Source organism: Aquila chrysaetos, chromosome 3, assembly GCF_900496995.4.
Source record: "Aquila chrysaetos chrysaetos chromosome 3, bAquChr1.4, whole genome shotgun sequence".
Taxonomy (NCBI): Eukaryota; Metazoa; Chordata; class Aves; order Accipitriformes; family Accipitridae; genus Aquila; species Aquila chrysaetos.
In genome coordinates, this window is record NC_044006.1 from 77810493 (window position 1) to 77828445 (window position 17953).

A 17953-nucleotide genomic window follows, 5' to 3' on the forward strand; every position below is an offset into this window, starting at 1 on the left:
GCCCTGTGACATTCTTCCCACAGCGAGGGGAGAGATTGCATTTCCCAACCCCTACCTCCCCCAGCTCCTCCCAGAAATTCATCTCTGCAAGCGGCACAGCACAGAGCTGTAATTTTAAAGGATGACTAAGTGTTGAAACACCAGCAGCTGATTAACAGCAGCTCACTGGAGCTTAATTTCTAGTTAAGGTGAAGAGTTGAAGAATTTTTTTTTTTCCCCCTCCCTCTCCAAGCCCTACTTCGGATTTTTATTTACACTTTTAACATCCCCAACGAGCTATGCTTGCAGAACTGCAGCGCAACTTCAAAGCTCAACGCCTCTCTGCTCCCTGCGGGGCGGCAATGCCAGTCTCCAGCCAGCCATGGCTTTACACAGCGCTCGCCTTGCAGATCCCCAAACCCCAAAACGACTGCTTTTCCCCACAGGAACGGGGCGGAAGGGCCAAAGTCCACCCACACCCTGTTCCTTGCAAAGGCAGATCGCAGGCTGCACCATGGCGGAAGGTGTTTCCTGGTCAGTGGGCTAAGCATAACTGGTTAAAAAAAAAAAAATAACCTGAGCTCTTTGCAATTACAGATACAAACTCCCCTGAGAGCGCAGATCAGAGATAGCCTGAGCTGAAATTGCTGTGAGTGTATCAGGGTTTTCACAGAGGGCTTCGTCAGCACTTGTTCCTGCGGTGGTAGCTTGCAGCGTGAAAGATAAAAACAAGGAACAAAAAAAAAAAAAAGAAAAGAAAAAAAGGGGGGGGAGGAGATTTGAGTCGATCGGAAAAAAACAGGAAGCTGCCAAAAAGTGTGTCGTCACATAGGCAGCACGAAAATATTAGTAAAGCCAGCGCCTGGCAGTTCTGTCCTTTTTATAGGGTATAAAGGATGGTCTCGGGCGCAGGCTGGCACAGAAGGTGCAGCTGCAGGGATGGAGAAGGAACCAGCCTGCAGCAAAAGCCCAGGGTGCTGCCAGCTTTTCAGGGTGGTCACTGCACCTAAACCCTGTGTACAGGCCACAGGATTATTTATTGAACCACTAGATTTCCCCTCCCCATGTGTGCTCTTGGTGGTTTTCAGCTTGAGAAAGCAGCACAGCTATTGAGATGCTTGTTTGGGGCAAGGAAGTGGTTCACAGGGAAGGCAGATTTCAGTTACCAGGACCCCTTGTTTCTTAAATTTAGGGTAAACGCCAGCAGATTATCTCAGCTTACCTTTTGCCACCAGCCAACAGGGCATTAGTGCACAGCAGTTCCCTTTTTCAAAGGGCTGAGAAAGTTCAGCTACACTATTGGGAAATAAAAATCTAAGATGAAATCAAGTTATCGGCCTGCCGGCCTTCTAGATCTTGTTAAAAACACACATCCAATTCCGGCAACAGAAAAAGGACATTCAACAAGTAAAGCAAAAGCTAAGAATCATCTCAGCCAAATTTGTGATTCAAACATTTCCTGCAGAGCAGATCTTGCTCTAATTTGCCTTGCAAAGTTACATTTGGATCCCGACAAAACATGCTGTACTTGGATAGGCGGACAAAGAGCTACAGACTCCCGCAGGAAAATCGATCTGGAAAGCAAATTTTTCACCCCAAAAGCTGCCTCCCCAAGGGCATCGCTCCCACGTGTTTCAGGAGAAGCCTTGTGCCCACATCTGCAGGGAGTTTCATGCATCAGTACAAAGCTGGCTGGAGATGGGAGTTCCTACTCAACACCTTTGCTCTCTACATATAACCTCAGTGAAGTTTCAAGGGCATCACCCACAAGCAGGGGAAGGCTTTTTGCAGAACCTGCCATGAGAGGTCACGAACAAGCACTTTCAGAAAAAGTGATTTACCAACTTGACAGCAGTGACACCAGAGACTTGGTATGAAACTGCATCACCTCTGAAACACTCCAGGCTGCTCAGCAGTGGCTAAAAAGCAGCAATCCCCAGCCTGAAAGTCAGTTGGAGTAGAAAAAAAAAAAAAAGATTTTTTTCAGAGATTTAGTGGACCAATACATAATTCCAGTTTGGGAGCAGGAGCACATCACTGTTAGCCCAACGATGCCAGCTCATTGCGTGGTAGAGACAGCCAAGGCCCGGTGCTGCTTGTCAGCGGACCACCGCACACTGCATCACCTCACCACGCTGCGTATCGAGTGGCAGGGCTCAAGAGCTGTTTATTCATTATTCATCATCATTTCCAAGATCTCTAGCTCCTGTTTCAGCTTCAGCCCAGACCTCGTGCCTCTTCCGGCATGAAACCCAACCACAGCGCCTACAAAGTTCAGTCTCGGTGATGGTTCTCAAGAAGCACTCCCAGCCCCAAATCCAGGCAGGCTGTTCTCAAGAAGGGATGCATTTTCTGCTGGGAGTTATTCCCAAAAAGCAGCGAGGATTTTACTCTTTCTCAGCAGAGCACACGTGCTCATCTGCAGCAGCATCTCTGATGCACACCTGCCACAGAGGAGGTTTCTAGCCAGTAAAGTGATGAGAAAAGGTTACGTCCTGCATCTTCAAACCAAGCTTCACCCCCCGTTGTCTCCAAAGGAGACCTGACGGCATTTTTACCGGCAGGAAACCAACTGCACAGTCAGCTGGTCCTGCCAGGAGTGACACCCCGCCTCGGTTAGTTTTGTGCTCACATTTTCCGGTGACAAGAGAGAACAGCGGTGGGCCACAGTTAAACAGCCACATGTACCCTGTGGGCCTCCGTTCATGGAAAAAAAAAATATCCACACTTAAAGTGACACACATGCAGGGCACAGAGATGCAGCAATGGCTGTTGAATTCAAGGGAGCCTAAAGCAAGGCAGCCTAAATGCTCCTGACGTCTCTGATGGCAGCACCTTCCCCCTACTACCCCCAGAAACGCTGCAAGTCACCCCCAGGCTTTTCCTCTTTATTCCCCCATCTCAGATCACTTACACCATGAGATCAAATTCACACTAAAAAAAAAAAAATTGCATATTAGAAGCCAAGGAAAGATCCTAATTAGCAAACACAAGAGCAGCACCTGAACAATACATACAAGAGAGACAAGTGGGAATAAATAAATAATTACTTGTGCTTGACGGTCTCCTCTTCGTCATCTTCTCTGAGCTGCTTGTTCTCACGTTCGCCGCTGTCCTTATTCTGAAAGAAGAAGTTGGTCTGTCAGGCCTTGGCCTCTCTGGAAATGACAGAGAGCAAACAGCAGCCCAGAAACCCTCCCGGAGGGCACAGGGCAAACAGCAATGCGCAGTTTGAAATGACTTTTAAATTATGACACCTTTAAATTAAGCCTGTTTTCCTTTTTCTCCCTTTAGTATTCTGCTTGTACAGATAGCACGATAAACAAATGTAAGAACGGGCAAGGAAAATTTAATTTTCCTCTCGGAGGCAATCACACCACTCAGCGCTGATATCCCCTTTTATTGCTGGTAACTGCATCAATTCAGAGAGCAAACAGCAAGTTGCAATCAATAACAGAGCTCAGAAGCCTCATCCCGTGTTTGAATTACCACCTCGCATTAAATGGCAGAGAAAAAGGAGATCAGGGCACTGAGCAAAACAGAGGACAGCCAGCAGCCATGTACGCCTTCACCATGTTGCTGTGGCAGGGACCTGAAGTTAAATCCCACACTCCAGGATCCAGAAGAAAGGACGGGTATTATTGCATTGATTGAAGGGAACTATAGGCAGACAGAAGAGTTAATAAAAGTTTAGGAAGTGAGCAAGCCCACACTCGGCTGGCTCACGACGCAGCAGATCACCTGCAAAAGTCCAGGGAGCACACGCCAGCAGGCTTTGCACAGGTCCCTTATCTTTCTCCCGAGTAATCATTCTGGACATTTTAAGAGGTTGCAAAACAAGACAGCAGGAATCAAACAGCGATCAGCACAACAAAGGGTCTAATTTCAGCTCCAGAAACACCGTGCTGTAACATAAATCAAATTTCTCTTTAACAGGGTGTTACAATACTGTAAAGAGGCTCATTTTGCATCATCCATACACTGGCACTAACAGCTTATTAGTCAAGTTACCAATTATATTTATTATCCAGACAGGCACAGATATTGAGCGTTAACAATAATGAGCTGGAAAGGGTTTTGTTTGGTTCTCACACTGATTAACTAATTTCATTCAACCACTGAACAAAGTATGCTCCGTGACAACCACATCTGCCCTCATTTTGCAGAGTATATTGTTATAGCAAACACGATGAATGAACAACTTCCCTGGAAGCTGTTGCTTTTGTGATTTAACTCCCCCATCATCCTCCAAATGAAAAGGAAAATGTCGCAGCTCTAGCAGATAGCAGATTAAGTCTTTATTTCCTTGAGCGTGACCAGCTCCAGGAGAAGTATTACCCAAGTTACCTGGTAATAAATACACAGCATTTGTAGTACCTGGCTACAATTCACATTGCCACAAACATATGGGGGCTGTTGTGCCAACATTCATCTACCTTTCAATAGGAACAGCTCAGAGACCAAAGAAACCATTTTCAAGAAAAGTCTTTCATCACATCGCAAAGGTTAGCAGTCCTTTTCACCCAGTTCAAAGAGATTAAGCCCTCCAGGTCAGTCTGTTCAAAGTCTTTTTTTCAACCCTGAAATAGGTTCTCATCTCTCTTTGGAAAATTGCAAGCAAAAATTCGTTATAACCAGAACATGACCAACATCACTTTCAGATCAGAAATTACTTTGATTAGTTCCTTGCTCTGTTAAAAGCTTCACTGGAGAGTTCAGACATCTAATAGCCAACTTCAGGATACCAAAATTATTCACCTGCTAAACTTATTCCCAACCTCTGAAAGGACCAGAAAGGTTTCTCTAGTGAGCAGCTTACTTATCACATGCATCTTGACTATATGAACTTTAAAACTGTATTCTGTGACCTGGGTTAAAAATTAGATTACGTGCAAACAGGGAGACGAGCCAGGAAATAGCTCAGTTCTGGTTCAGGCTCATCAGCGACTGGAGTTGTTCAAGTTCAGCTCCTGATCAAAGGGCAAGAAAAATGGTCCTGTCTTTTTAGAAAGAAAAAAACAAAAAAAATAATCATTCCTAAAACCAATGTTTAGTTCAGCTTTAACTGCCTGTTTACAATTTTATTTTTCAGTCCATTGTAACCTTGTGGTACTTGCACAGACATTTCTTCTTCGATAAAGACCATGAGCTTGGCTGGATAAGAGCACGCACAGCCTGCTGTAACTTTCTGCTGTGAGCTTAGTGCTAGGTAATATTTAGACACCCTTCAGTCCACATTATTTAAATTTGTGGGAAGTACTTTCCTGCGCTCTTAAGTCCTTTCTCATTCCTTACATCTCTTCATACTTGTAGTGCACACACATAGAGCCTGCATTCCCCTCATTCTTGCTAGAATTTTATCCAGGAGGGTTATAAGCAGGTTCTGAAATCCTAAACAGATATTTGGCAAAAATATTCACATCAAGCCGTGGCGGTTCTTCCCACCACAAGCCTGCACTCTTTGCAGTGCTGCAAATCTTTCTTCTCCCTGTATGCTGAAATAATTTCATATTGAAATCCCACCACCCTTCTAGAGCTTGCCCAAAATCCCCAATTCCAATTTATTCCCCATTACCACCCAAATATTTTCCTGTGGGTAGGGAGCATGTGCTGGGGGAAGCCAGCACAGAGCAGCTCCCTACCCACATGGTGATATTCCTAGAAAAATCAAGCACACCACCAGCAAACGCAACTTCATGCAACAAGTCCTGTAGTGCCTTCAACCAGGGACTTTTCCACTGCTATAGCTCTCCTCGTAGCACCTTCTTGGACAGCACGGAGCAGGCACACTGCCCTTCAGCAGCATGAGAATGGGTGTGGGAATCTCCCTGGGGATGTCCTGAGCTGGGAAGAAGGAGATACGGTCCCTCCTGTACTTCAGCAGAGGGGAACACAGGATAATGAGGATCGCAGCACAGTTCAAGGAGACAGCATAACTGCATGTAACCATTTCCAGCCTGCTCATCACTGCCGCAAATGCCCTCTAAATTCTACTCCCTGCCATCATCCACCGCTAATCAGGATCCACCAGACAGATCAGCATGCAAGTGGAACGCAAACAAGGTCTGAAATGGACATCTGAAGTCAGGCTTCCCCCCACCCGCTCCCAGCAAGAGAAATTAATGCTGGTTCCCTGTTTGCAAAACGGTCTGTAAACAAGATTTCGGTTTCATTAGCAGAGTGACGAAAACCCCCAGCCACAGGGCAGAGGTGACACATGGCAAAGAGGCCATAAACCTCCCGCAGCATCAGAAACGGTCACTGCTCTGCAAAGAGGAAGCTCATCACCGACTCTACAAAAAAAAAAAAAGCAGGAGGGTCTAAAGCAATATTTGATGGATGCAGCAGATGAAGATCACTGCTCCTCTTCCAATTGCCAAGCTTTTTGCTTACAATTCCAGCCAGGCTGTGCTGCCTTCCCCCTGCACACACTCCCTACCCACAGCTTACCACGAGGGCTTCCTCTGCTGCCTTCAAGCACTTGAATTCACACCAGCTGAAAAAAGGCAAAGTTATAAACCGACAGCAGCTTACTCTAGACACCGCGTAGAGGGAGCTGTCACAGGTTTCTAAATATACATATAAATTGCAGCTGATTCAAACCGCTTTTCGATGGTTTTAGGCTGGAGCAGGAAGCAAGCAGGGTGCACGGCTAGCAGCACCCAGCCAGCCAGTCTTTGGAGAAAATCCCTCCTCTGCTTTCCACACTTCCTCACCCAAAATGCTGGGGTTTCCTGCTGTACAAGAAAGCTGAACTTTCAATTACTTCAGCAGAAAGTGGCAATTAAAGCGTCTCCAGCCTTAGAGACTGACTGTGCACAATGGCAGCAGGACACAGAAAGGAAAGGATTGATCTGGTGCTCACAGCAGCTTGATCCATTAGATCCGCTCACAGATTTAATTTAATTTATTCCCCAATACCACTGTAATATTTTCTCAAGTCATGGTGATATTCCTAGAAAAAAATTCTGTTAGAACCCCTTAGAGATCATTACTCCTCCACGAAAACCAGAGATGCACCCCATTGGTTGGCAATGCCTGTAGCTTTGGCTAGCAATAGAAAAAGCTTTACCATAGCAAGCTTTACCTGCATCCCCTGCACTCTCCAGGTAGCTACTCGGAACGTGCCCTGAAATTATATTCAAAACAAACATGCTTCACTTTAGTCTGAAATAATACAACCAAATTCTTCAGGGAATACCTCCCAGAAATCCCTGGAGTATCAACAAAGAGCCAGGGCAGAGCTGAAATGCCGTACGACACTACTGTCCTCACATGCAGGCACTGCATCCTCTGCAGAAGGATTGCGTGCGCACTCATCCGCTTCAGTGCAAAGACAGCTGGAGCAGCTCACACTGCATCCATCAGTGCTATAAATTAACCTGGCTAAGATACGAAGCCTCCTTGCTCATGTCACCTTGCCTGAACATAGCTGAGAGATAGTGGTATTGAGAGACATTAATAAGTAGACAGAAAGGGAGGAAATAACATTCCCTTGACATTCTGCTTAGTGCAGAAGTGGATGACTAACTGCCTTTGCAAAGACAAAAAATGAGGGTTTGCAACCAACACCTCCTTCCTCCCATGCACAACCAGCCATGCAGGCAACAGCTGCACGAACATGGGGGAGCTTCCCTCTCCAGCCACTCCTGCAGGTGCAGAACCTGAAACCACATGCAAGATACAGAGCCTGCGGCGAGGATGCTGTGCCTCCTCGGGAGCAAAGGGCTGTAGAAAGGCAGATCCTATTACCGTGATCATTTATTGATACAGAGACAGCCTTTCAAACATGCAACTTATCTTACGGCTCCATGTTTCACTGCTGCCCCATCTCTCCTCTTTCTTCTCTGCCCATACTGGATTTATCCGATCCCTCAGGACTTTGACACAGCAGCGATGTCTTGGGATTCTCCACTTTGCTCCAAATTTTTGTCTTGAGATCTGCCCCTTCATCATCCTCTTCAACTATTTCTGTTCAACAGTTGTGTCACAATTTTCATTTCTTAACGCAGGAAAAGAAATATTCCTCCCCAAAACAGCATTTGCCCTAATTACCGGTTTGTCCTTCAAGTGTTTTAATGCATTTCCCTTTGCTGGCTGGTGGTCACTTCCCACAGGTGCACAGCAGCAATTCAACTCTCACTACTTTTCGGTTCAACTTCATTTTCTCACATTTCAAAGCTTAATGCCACAAAGGAAGCCGAAAATAACCCCTCTGCCATTCCACTCTCGCTCTAGCGATTCCTCTTTTCAAGGCACCCTGTAGCGAGGTGTTTATTATTAGCTGTAAGTCATAAGATTGGAGACACACGCAGAAGTCTACAAGACTGTTCACCAACTACCTGCAAATAAAATCATTTCCATCCTTCAGTCTCTGGAAGGAGACACTCCAAAGATAAACCCCCACCATTAAAAAGCTTGCTCGTTTGTAGTCTCCTACCTATTTTAATTCACAGACGTCGCAACTGGCAACGCTTGGCTTGTAGCTACCAACATGAAGACTTCTGCTCCACAGACTCCCACTCTTCACAAAGAGGTCTGAGATGAAAAGAGTCTAATCCACTGCCTGTTCAAGGCATAAATCCAAGAAGATTTGCATCAGGTTGTTCAAAGAAGGGTGTCAGCTGCCTCTTTGCGACACCCGCAAGGCCCATAGCAAGCTTTACATGGGATCAGTTAATAGCTTGTGCTCCTAGCTGAACACATTGGATGTGTTGGAATGGGATGATGCTGCAAGGTTCAGAACCTGGGTCCTGCAAACCTGGCCTGTAAACCATGTTATTTGGTCAGCATTAATTGCATTAGTTCCCTCCTAGCCAGCACCAGGCAGAGAGAATACATCTAACATTTCAATATTCAGAGATGGACAGTGACAATTTGGTAAAAACAATTTGTAAGCAGTCGACATGTAGCTAAAAGCTACGGCTTACATGTACAGGAGGGCAGTGAAGACGACAACTTCTGGGTCATTAGTAGGGAGATGAGTCCATCTCATGTCACCACCCACAACCCACAGTCCTGCCAGGCAGAAGCTTTATTTGCCTGCTGAAGAACAACTGGATTTTATTAAGCTCCCATTGCAAAATATCAGGCTCCTCCAGCATTTTGGGGAAAGCACCAGATTTCATGTTCTACCACTTCCCAGACTTCAGGCACGTCGTATCACAAAGCAGGAGGTAAGCCTTGATAATCAGCAGAGAGAAATGCAGTCAAGGAAGGCATTTCTATCATCTCCTCTCCCGGCATACAACCAAACTTTGCATATGAAATTAGAAAACATGAGACTTATTTTACCTGCAGTAAAGCAAACTCTCCCACCCATCATGTGCTTCCCTGCACGCGAAGCAGGTCTTGGCTACCTGCGAGAACATCTGCTCTGGGCAATATAACATTTTGAGGAATATGAAACTTTCCCCTGGGCTTCAGCATGTTATCATGACTCTTTCTTGCTGGTAGGAGCCTGCCCAGCTATTTGGTGCCTTCCACTGTAATAACAAGGGAAGCAGCTCACTTTGCATGGCGTTCAAAGATTTAAGGCCAAAAGCGATGTTTAAATCACCTTGCCTGACTTTTAAAATACCTCTGATCTGGGAAGTCTCAGCCAGTTATCCCTACACTGTGGCAATCCACATTCAAGTAAAGCATCTTTTCCAAGAAAAGGGAAAGGACACAACCTTGTCCTGAAGGTGGCAGGTGGAAGAGCCACTCCTTTCTCTGGCAGCTTCTCTTGAAGCCCATACGATGCTATAGTTTATTTCCAGTTGTTGTTTCCTGCCATCACTCACTTCCAAAGAACATTTTGTACCCAATACATTTAAAGGGTGCAAACACTTGTGTCCTACAATCGAGGACACTTCTCAAATCTTTTTGATAAACCACCAGGTTAATGTGGCACACTCTTCCTACCCCCACCCCATCAGTGACTTTAAGATGTTTCCAAATGCCCACACTGGACCAGGTGAACCAGGGCAACACGGAGGGGACCCCCATCCCTCACCTGACACACGAGTCCAAGAACCAGCATCCTTCTAAATGCTGCTGGTTTCCCGGAGATAAACCCATTTTATGGATAAACCCTGTATTTTCCCCACGCAGATGTACGGAGCACACATCCGCATACTCTGCAACCCCTCTTTGCTCAGAAGGGCTCATACTTAATACAAACAGATGACAATCGCTACTCGGACCTCACCAGCCTTCAGACTTTGAGTCAGCTGTCATCAAGCCAGCAGAAAATTCATACATATTTCCAAATGACTAATGGAAATACTGGGTGCACAGGCCGCAAAAGCAACACTTCTGCCAGATGATGATTCCTCATTGACAGCTATTAAGCTATCAGTTAGCCATTTCAGAGCTGTAATTTTTAACCAGTGTGTTGTGCAATACTAACCCTTCACTAAATCAAATTTACATGACAAAAAAATTACACTCCCTTTTGCTCAGTCTTAGTTAAAAGAATCACAAATCAGGCTTTTCATCATTCTGCTCAACACCAACAGCAGTCAAACTGGCTTCACCCAAGTTACCCCTCTTGCCTTTATTTTTAAATAGTGGTGTTTTATTAGCACTTTTCCAGTCCTTTGGAATTTATCCAGTATTCAGAAAAGATTTAAATCAAAACACAGCAGGCTAACAATCTCTTCAGCTGATTATTTTAGGATTCCTAGGTGCAAATTACCTACAACTGCTGATTTTAAGTGTTTTTGCTAGATATCTAATATTCTCTCATCACCATTGGGCTGGAAAGCAGCTCATCATTCCCATATGACACAAATGTGTCACTTAACTCCTTCCCAAATACACTTCATAAAACTGATGCTTATATTTGTGTCCTTCTCTTTTCTCTACCGTCCTTTAAAAATTTCTGCCTGAAGAACTGCTTCGCCCTCTAATCAGGGTTGGCCTTTACCCAAAGTTACAATAATCAAATCGCCAAGTTTTGATATCTGCCTAAATCTTCCAACTCGCATTTCCGTTTCTCCCCAGCTTTAGCAGAGCTGCTCTTCCAAATCCCCCGGGCTTTAGCTGGCCCTATGTGCCCATATTAAACGCAACCCAGCCACAGCTAGCCATCCCCTGGCAACCCTTAAAAGTCAACAAAATGACCCAACAGCTTCTCCTCTTCCTGGGAACTAATACCGACTTATTTTCCTTGGGGATTGACCAGAATACTAAAGATCTCCTTATCTTTCATTTAAGGCTTAGAGGATGGTCACGTTACCAGTCAAGTGCTTCTTTGGCACAAATAACTGTCTCTTTTTGAGGAGTTAAAAAGAGGTCAGTGCTGGAACAAAGCAAGTTTGATCTCTCGAGCTATTCGCTGCCAGCTGAGCTGTAGCTGCTCCTACTCCCACTTACTGGCTGCCGCGAGCCAGCCCCAGGGTGCCCGTGCAAGGCAAACTGCTAGCATTGGAATCAGCAAGAAAAGCAGCCCATACGACAACCCGTCCTCATATCTCTGACAATTGGGAAGCTGCCAGGTCATACAGTCTGATTTTCTGCATGACACAAGTGGACAACTTCATCCAGGTAACGAGCATTCATCCTGTTTGGTGGTTACGTTCACCATTTTCCTTGGTATTTCTTTGTACTGAAGCATACGCGGCGGTCAGGTCAGCTACGAGGTGAGGACAGAGTTACAGTGCCTTGGTCTGAGCATGGCACGTACTAGCACTTTTTGCTTCCCGCTTGGCCAAGATTTAAGCTTATATGTCCTTGAAGTCTGGCAAGGCACCGCTGTGCAGCCCTGCTCCCACCTCGCTGCTCTTTCAAGACGTTTAATGCCAGAATGCAAAAAGCTAAGTCATGAAATGTCACCGAGTAGCTGAAGGTTTTTATTAGCAATAAAGCATGTTTTAAAACCAATAGAGTTTCAATTCTCTAAGTAGCCTAAAAAAGGATCTCATAATAAAATTTTACAGCAAAAAGTTCTGAACATAAAAACGTCATTAAAGTATACTCAGTACCCGAGATCCACTGATATTTTTCAAAAGCTGTTTGGAATCCATTTGCTCGTAGCAACCCTTGCGGTAATTGTATAAAAACATGATTTTTAAGAGCCAGAGCTTCTGTGTCCCTGCTGCTTATTCCTTATTGAAGTCCTAATCCTGGTTCAGTCATAGCTGGTTACTATGGAAATGGTTAAATCAGAGCCCTAACAGCATGACTTCCCATAAGAAACAAACACAAGGAACAAAAACTGCCTCTGAAAATTAAACACCTTGGTTTATGTCCATGCCTCCAAAAAAAAAAAAACAAACACACACCTCACATTTCCAAAAGGAAAGGTATTTTTAAGACCCCTTTTTTTATATAGTAAACAAGCAAAAATATTTCTTCCCTTCAAATAACCCAAAATAACCCCTAAGTGGCTGTGGTTTGCAGATTTAAATATATCTATTATCACGATTTCAGAACCTGCATGTTTGTGTCGCAAACACCGCTGTTAAACAGCAAAGACTGGAGAATGTTTCTGGCAGCAAGTTGCTGTCACCTGGTGAAATTAGTGACACAAATATTCCCCTGAGATCAGAACTACAAACTTTTTATTGAAGAGACTGCATATGTGAAAACACATAAGCTTCAATTAGATGGAGAAAGCTTGAGGGGGAAGAAGTAGGCATTTCTGAGCGGGAAGAACAAGACATTTCAAAGCCAAAATGCTTTTTCAGGTAATGAAGAGCTAGAAAAGCCATGAATAAGCTTCTCCATCCCAATACAGTAGAAATGTCACTAACTCCTTTCCATGTAGGACATTGTCAAAGCAAAAATCTAAGCTATGTAGAACAAGAGCATTAGGGGAAGCTGTCTGAACCCCTGCGCACACATAGTCCACCAGTTCCCTCTCATAGTTTTGCACAACAGACTACCGAAGAACACCATTCCACACCAAATTTCCTTGGCATCACCCATTTTGGACCAATTCTTACCATTCTTCTCTGGCCGCTGAATAAGTTTAAGAGTACATTTCATCCTCCATCCTCAGCCCAGGATTTCTCACTACACCAATCCAATCAGGTCAGTGCCGTTCACATCAGCACAAGATGCTGCTCCAACATCGTTACCAATTTTGTTAACGATGGACATGCACATACATTGGCGTTGCCTGCATTGGGTGGTTATTAGACATGCTCTGCCACTGCCCTCAAATCTGGTGTGAATGACGAGTCCTCTCCCAATCCCCGTGCCAAGCATCTCCCGTAATCCTCCCTATTAATGCAAAATGCTAATGTGAGGCTTTCCTTCACGTGAACTCACCCTCCGCAGTCAAGCCACAGCCCTGGCTGGCGAGACACAGCATGCTGCTAAGAGAGATAAGGCTGCAACCCATCCGCGCTGGCAGAGAAAGGCTTGCACATTGAGGGAGAAGGGATGGAGCTGCCAATTTGCGAAAGCATCCGATAATTAACATTTGAGAGGTAAAGTGGTGCTTTTCTGAGGTCTAAGTCTAACATCCTTTCCCCAAAGGAAATTTGCACAACCAGACCCGCTGCCTTAAATGGAGCAAATGCCCATTAGGGACTACTTAACTCCCAGTCTGCAAAGATGCAGGAGGACCATCCATCCTTGAAATGGCAGGGCAAATGTGTTTGAAGATGGGCAGGAAAAAGCATCGCTCCAAAACACCCACTAATACAAGTACTGGTATCAGCAATGGAAAGTTTTACAGGTTTTGTAGGCTGCATTCAGAGCACCGACACGTTTGAGAAGATACAGCCAGCCCTTCTGAAAAGCGGTGCTGGCAGCAGGCAGAGCAGACCATTACAGCTTGTTCTACCAATGACAAAACTTCTTTATTTGAATCTGACAGGTTAATGTGCTTGCAAGAGTCATCCCATCCTCCAATAAAAGCTGTTGATTTACAGGACACAACACTCAGGAATCAGCTACATCTCTACCAAAAAAGGGGTTTTAACTTGAGAATTAATTCTGTTTGTACCAGAGAAACAGCGTGCCTGTTTTAACCCCCATCACATCTTCACTAAGTCACATAATTCTTCTCTACCATCCAGGAAAAAAAAAAAAAAAAAAAAAACAACAACAACAAAAAACCCCAACTTTAAAAAAGCCACCTGTTAGTCATATTCAAGCCAAGAAGCCACCACTGCAGACAGGGACACTGTTCCAGATATCTTCTTGTTCTCCTCTGGGGTGGGAGGGAAGAGAGGGCCAGGCTGGCTTGGTTGGATTTTAGAGGCATTTCAGTGCGTTAATGTGTCACTTCTGTTGCTCTCGGATAAAAGCAGAAACAAAACCAAATGCTACACATGGCCAGTTTCATTTCTCCAAGGAAGCAAAAAAAGGGGGGAGGAAGGGACGGGGTGGGGACAAGAAAAGACTACAACCAGGTTTGTGTTTACACACCAAGACCTTGTTGAAAGGTTAAAGGTTTGCTGCAGCCAAGAAGCTCCACGCATGAATCCTCCCAATCCCATATTTATTCAAAAAAAAAAGTTAGACCAACTACTGAGAGTTTCACAAATGTAAATCACAGCTTTGCACACGCTAATTAAGCGGTGCCACTTGGGCACAAGACAAACCTAACTCTGCATTTTTGGAGCTGATGATTAACCTATTTTCTGGAGGTCTCTTTTTCCTCTTCATAAATTAAACAAAAAAGGCCGTTGAAAAGCAATGCCAGCCAGCGATGCAGCAACACGGTCATCGCTCCCAAGCTACCCTGCCATGTATTTTCCTTTGCTTTTTTGCATTTGACCTTGTTCTCCCAGGCAGAGGATGCTGGGGAAACTTGCATACCAACGGAGATCACCAGGACCATCCCGTCTTCGTTAGTATTATAAATTATTTGCTTGGACCCTATGACAGAACTAAACTTGAAAAAAAAATTCCTCTATAACCAACAGCAACCTTATGTTTGTGTAGCAAGAGGATGGCCCAGCAACAGACCACCATTCATTCAGGCTTTTTACAACACACATTATTTCAGCAACGAGATTTTAATTTCCCCATCTGTGAAATTGGGATGGATCAAAACCACCCAAGAGGGATGCTGTGAGGCTAAATGAACACACAGGCTCGGCAAATAACTCAACAATTTCATAGACGGTGCAACCCAGGTATTTACAGTCCAGCACCGAAGCAATTGGGCGTTGCAGGGAGACACAGCATTAATAACTGCAGTTTCTCTTTTCTGTGATTCACACAAGGTCACAGCCAAAGGGGACTCTCAAGACACACACCAAACTGGCCGAGAACAAAATGCTTAACTGAAAAACAAAATAGCTCCTTGCAGAAATACAGACACAAAGCCTCCTTTGAACCCTTCCTTCTCCATACGTCGCAATCCTCCACTGGGCTGAGGTGGATCATAGAATCATTTAGGTTGGAAAAGACCTTTAGGATCATCGAGTCCAACCGTTAACCTAGCACTGCCAGATCCACCACTAAACCATGTCCCTAAGCGCCACATCTACATGTCTTTTAAATATACCCCCAGGGATGGTGACTCAACCCCTTCCCTGGGCAGCCTGTTCCAGTGCTTGACAGCCCTTTCGGTGAAGAAGTTTTTCCTAACATCCAATCTAAACCTCCCTGGGCGCAAGTTGAGGCCATTTTCTGTCATCCTATCACTTGTTACTTGGGAGAAGAGACCGACCCCCACCTCACTACAACCTCCTTTCAGGTAGCTGTAGAGAGCAATAAGGACTCCCCTCAGCCTCCTTTTCTCCAGGCTAAACAACCCCAGTTCCCTCAGCCGCTCCTCATAAGACTTGTGCTCTAGACCCTTCACCAGCTTCACTGCCCTTCTCTGGACATGCTCCAGCACCTTAATGTCTTTGATGGGCCCAAAACTGAACACAGTATTCAAGGTGCAGCCTCACTAGTGCCGAGTACAGGGGGACGATCACTGCCCTAGTCCTGCTGGCCACACGATTTCCCACACAAAACTATTTCTCTCCTTCTGATGGCAGGAGAGGGGCAATGCCGAGCCACCTACAGCCACCGCAAAGCATCTGCTGAGCCTCAGCTAACATTTCAGGATTGGGTTGAAAACTCAGTTCAGGGACCCATGTTTTTTGGATAAGGAACGAATATTTTCACTCAAACTTTGTCTCTTTAGCTCATTGAACTAGGCAATAACCAAGGTCTCTGCACAGTGCTGATACCCCAAGTCCTGACCTCCTTCAGACTTGTTTTACAGCAGAACAGCATAATACTCACTTTTGCAAAGAGACTGAAACATACAGAAGATGACGGTATAAAGTACTCAAAAGCCAAGCTTTGCATTCTTTTTTTCAAAAAGCACAAAATATGAGTGGCCCCCTATATTTGTGTATCTCTGTTTTTTAATTTTTTTTTTTTTAAGAGTGTGACAGCCTTTATGAAAGTTTAATTGTTCCTTTAGACATCACATGAGATGCCAAAACCCCTGCAGTATAGTAGCAGCACACCAACAATTCAGATGATGGAGCCAGCAGCGAATATGGCCCCAAGCAAACAGCATGGAAATTTAGCAGAAGTACCCGATGTGGAAAATGGGCAAAACAAAGCAGACGGCTAACACGGGACAGAACATTAAGGGCTCTTCAACAAGAGGTCAGCAAGAACCTCAACTACTTGTCTCATTGGAAAACTGCGGCAGGTGCCTCCAGGGAAGATCATCATGGTCTGAATGCTCACATGGTGATGTCCCCATCAGGAAGGGAAGCAGCAGTGCCTCACTGCATGGAGTGGGATGAGCTCAGGTATATCCACAAGGATGCACACCGCAGCCCCAATAAGCAAGTTTTCCTGTAGTTGTGTCTTCTTTCCAACTCTCTGCAACAGCTCTAAGGCAGGAAGGAGAATAACATTGTTTTGGGTCAGAGGGAAAAAACAAGCCCTGCACGTTCCCTCAAAAAAAGGAAAAAATGCAGCTTTTGCCGGCCTTGTCTCCAAATTCCTCACACAGCCACAACCAACCAGAAGTTAGATGGGAAGGGAGAAATGCTCCTCTTCCACCTGCATCAAAGTGTGAGACTGCAGGAGGGAATAAGCACACAGGGATTCCCAAAACCAAGCACAGCCCGATTAACACTCAAATCGTGTGGAACAAAATGTTTTACCCATCCATCTGCTCTACAACTGTGCTGAGTAATCCTGACCACACAACACTTGATGCATTTTGCCGACGAGATCAATTATGTCATTCTCTCACCGCTGTCTTTCGGAGAGGCGAGAGGCAGAGATTGAAAAGCTTTTGTGTCACTATTACTAATTGCTGCTGGTTTCAGAACAGGAGGGACTCCCCCAGCTTCCCCAGGTCTCAGCAGCTCTGCAGATCCCTGACAGACTCATAGCAGGTTGTCAGCCTCTGTGCTGCTCCTTATCCATCTGCAACCGATGGCGAGACCGGCTGTCCCTCGAGAGCTGGGGGTCCAGAGCCATGTCAGAGCAACGCAGGCAGGTGCACTGAAGAAAAACAAGTTTGGGGGAGTCCAGCATCTCCCAAGGATGAGCCGGAGCACTGCACCGCAGAGAGCACTTGCTGGAAAACCTGTCTTGAGTGCCTTTCAAATTCATTAAATCAATTATCCCAGATGCCTCTGTGCCAGCTCTGTGTGTTGTTAGTCAAAATAATCCCACCACACTCCATTATTTATACCTAGGCGCTGGCTGTCACAGGCTTAAAAATAAATATATCTCGCCTAGCTTCCCAACCTGTCAGCCCCAGCCCTGGCTCAGTGAGAAGCCTTTTAGGTTGGCCTCTCTGGCACTGCCATCCTGCAGCCTGTCCCCTGTCCCATCCAAGGTGGCCATGCCAGAGCCCCCCTGCATCCCTATCCTCCATCCATCCCCACCAGCCACACCTTCCCATTGCCGGTGCTCACCTCGCCCCATGGGAAACCGCTTAAAGGACTTACCCTCCCACAAAAATTAAACCAAACCAACCAACCAAAAGGGGGGAAAAAAAAATAAAAATAAAAGCCAGTTAGCTTCCTGAACCAGTTCACAGCGGGGTCAAACACAT

At 45.4% G+C, this 17953-nt stretch overlaps 1 protein-coding gene across 2 annotated transcripts in view; it reads right to left on the bottom strand.

Moving 5' to 3' along the window:
• Nucleotides 1-17953, bottom strand: part of CCDC12 (coiled-coil domain containing 12) — a 41911-nt gene that overhangs the window by 11805 nt on the left and 12153 nt on the right. For both annotated transcript variants that reach the window (XM_030009949.2, XM_030009947.2), the window contains one exon: nucleotides 3030-3100. In XM_030009949.2, the coding sequence (XP_029865809.1) occupies nucleotides 3030-3100 (71 nt within the window). The remainder of the gene's footprint in view (nucleotides 1-3029; nucleotides 3101-17953) is intronic.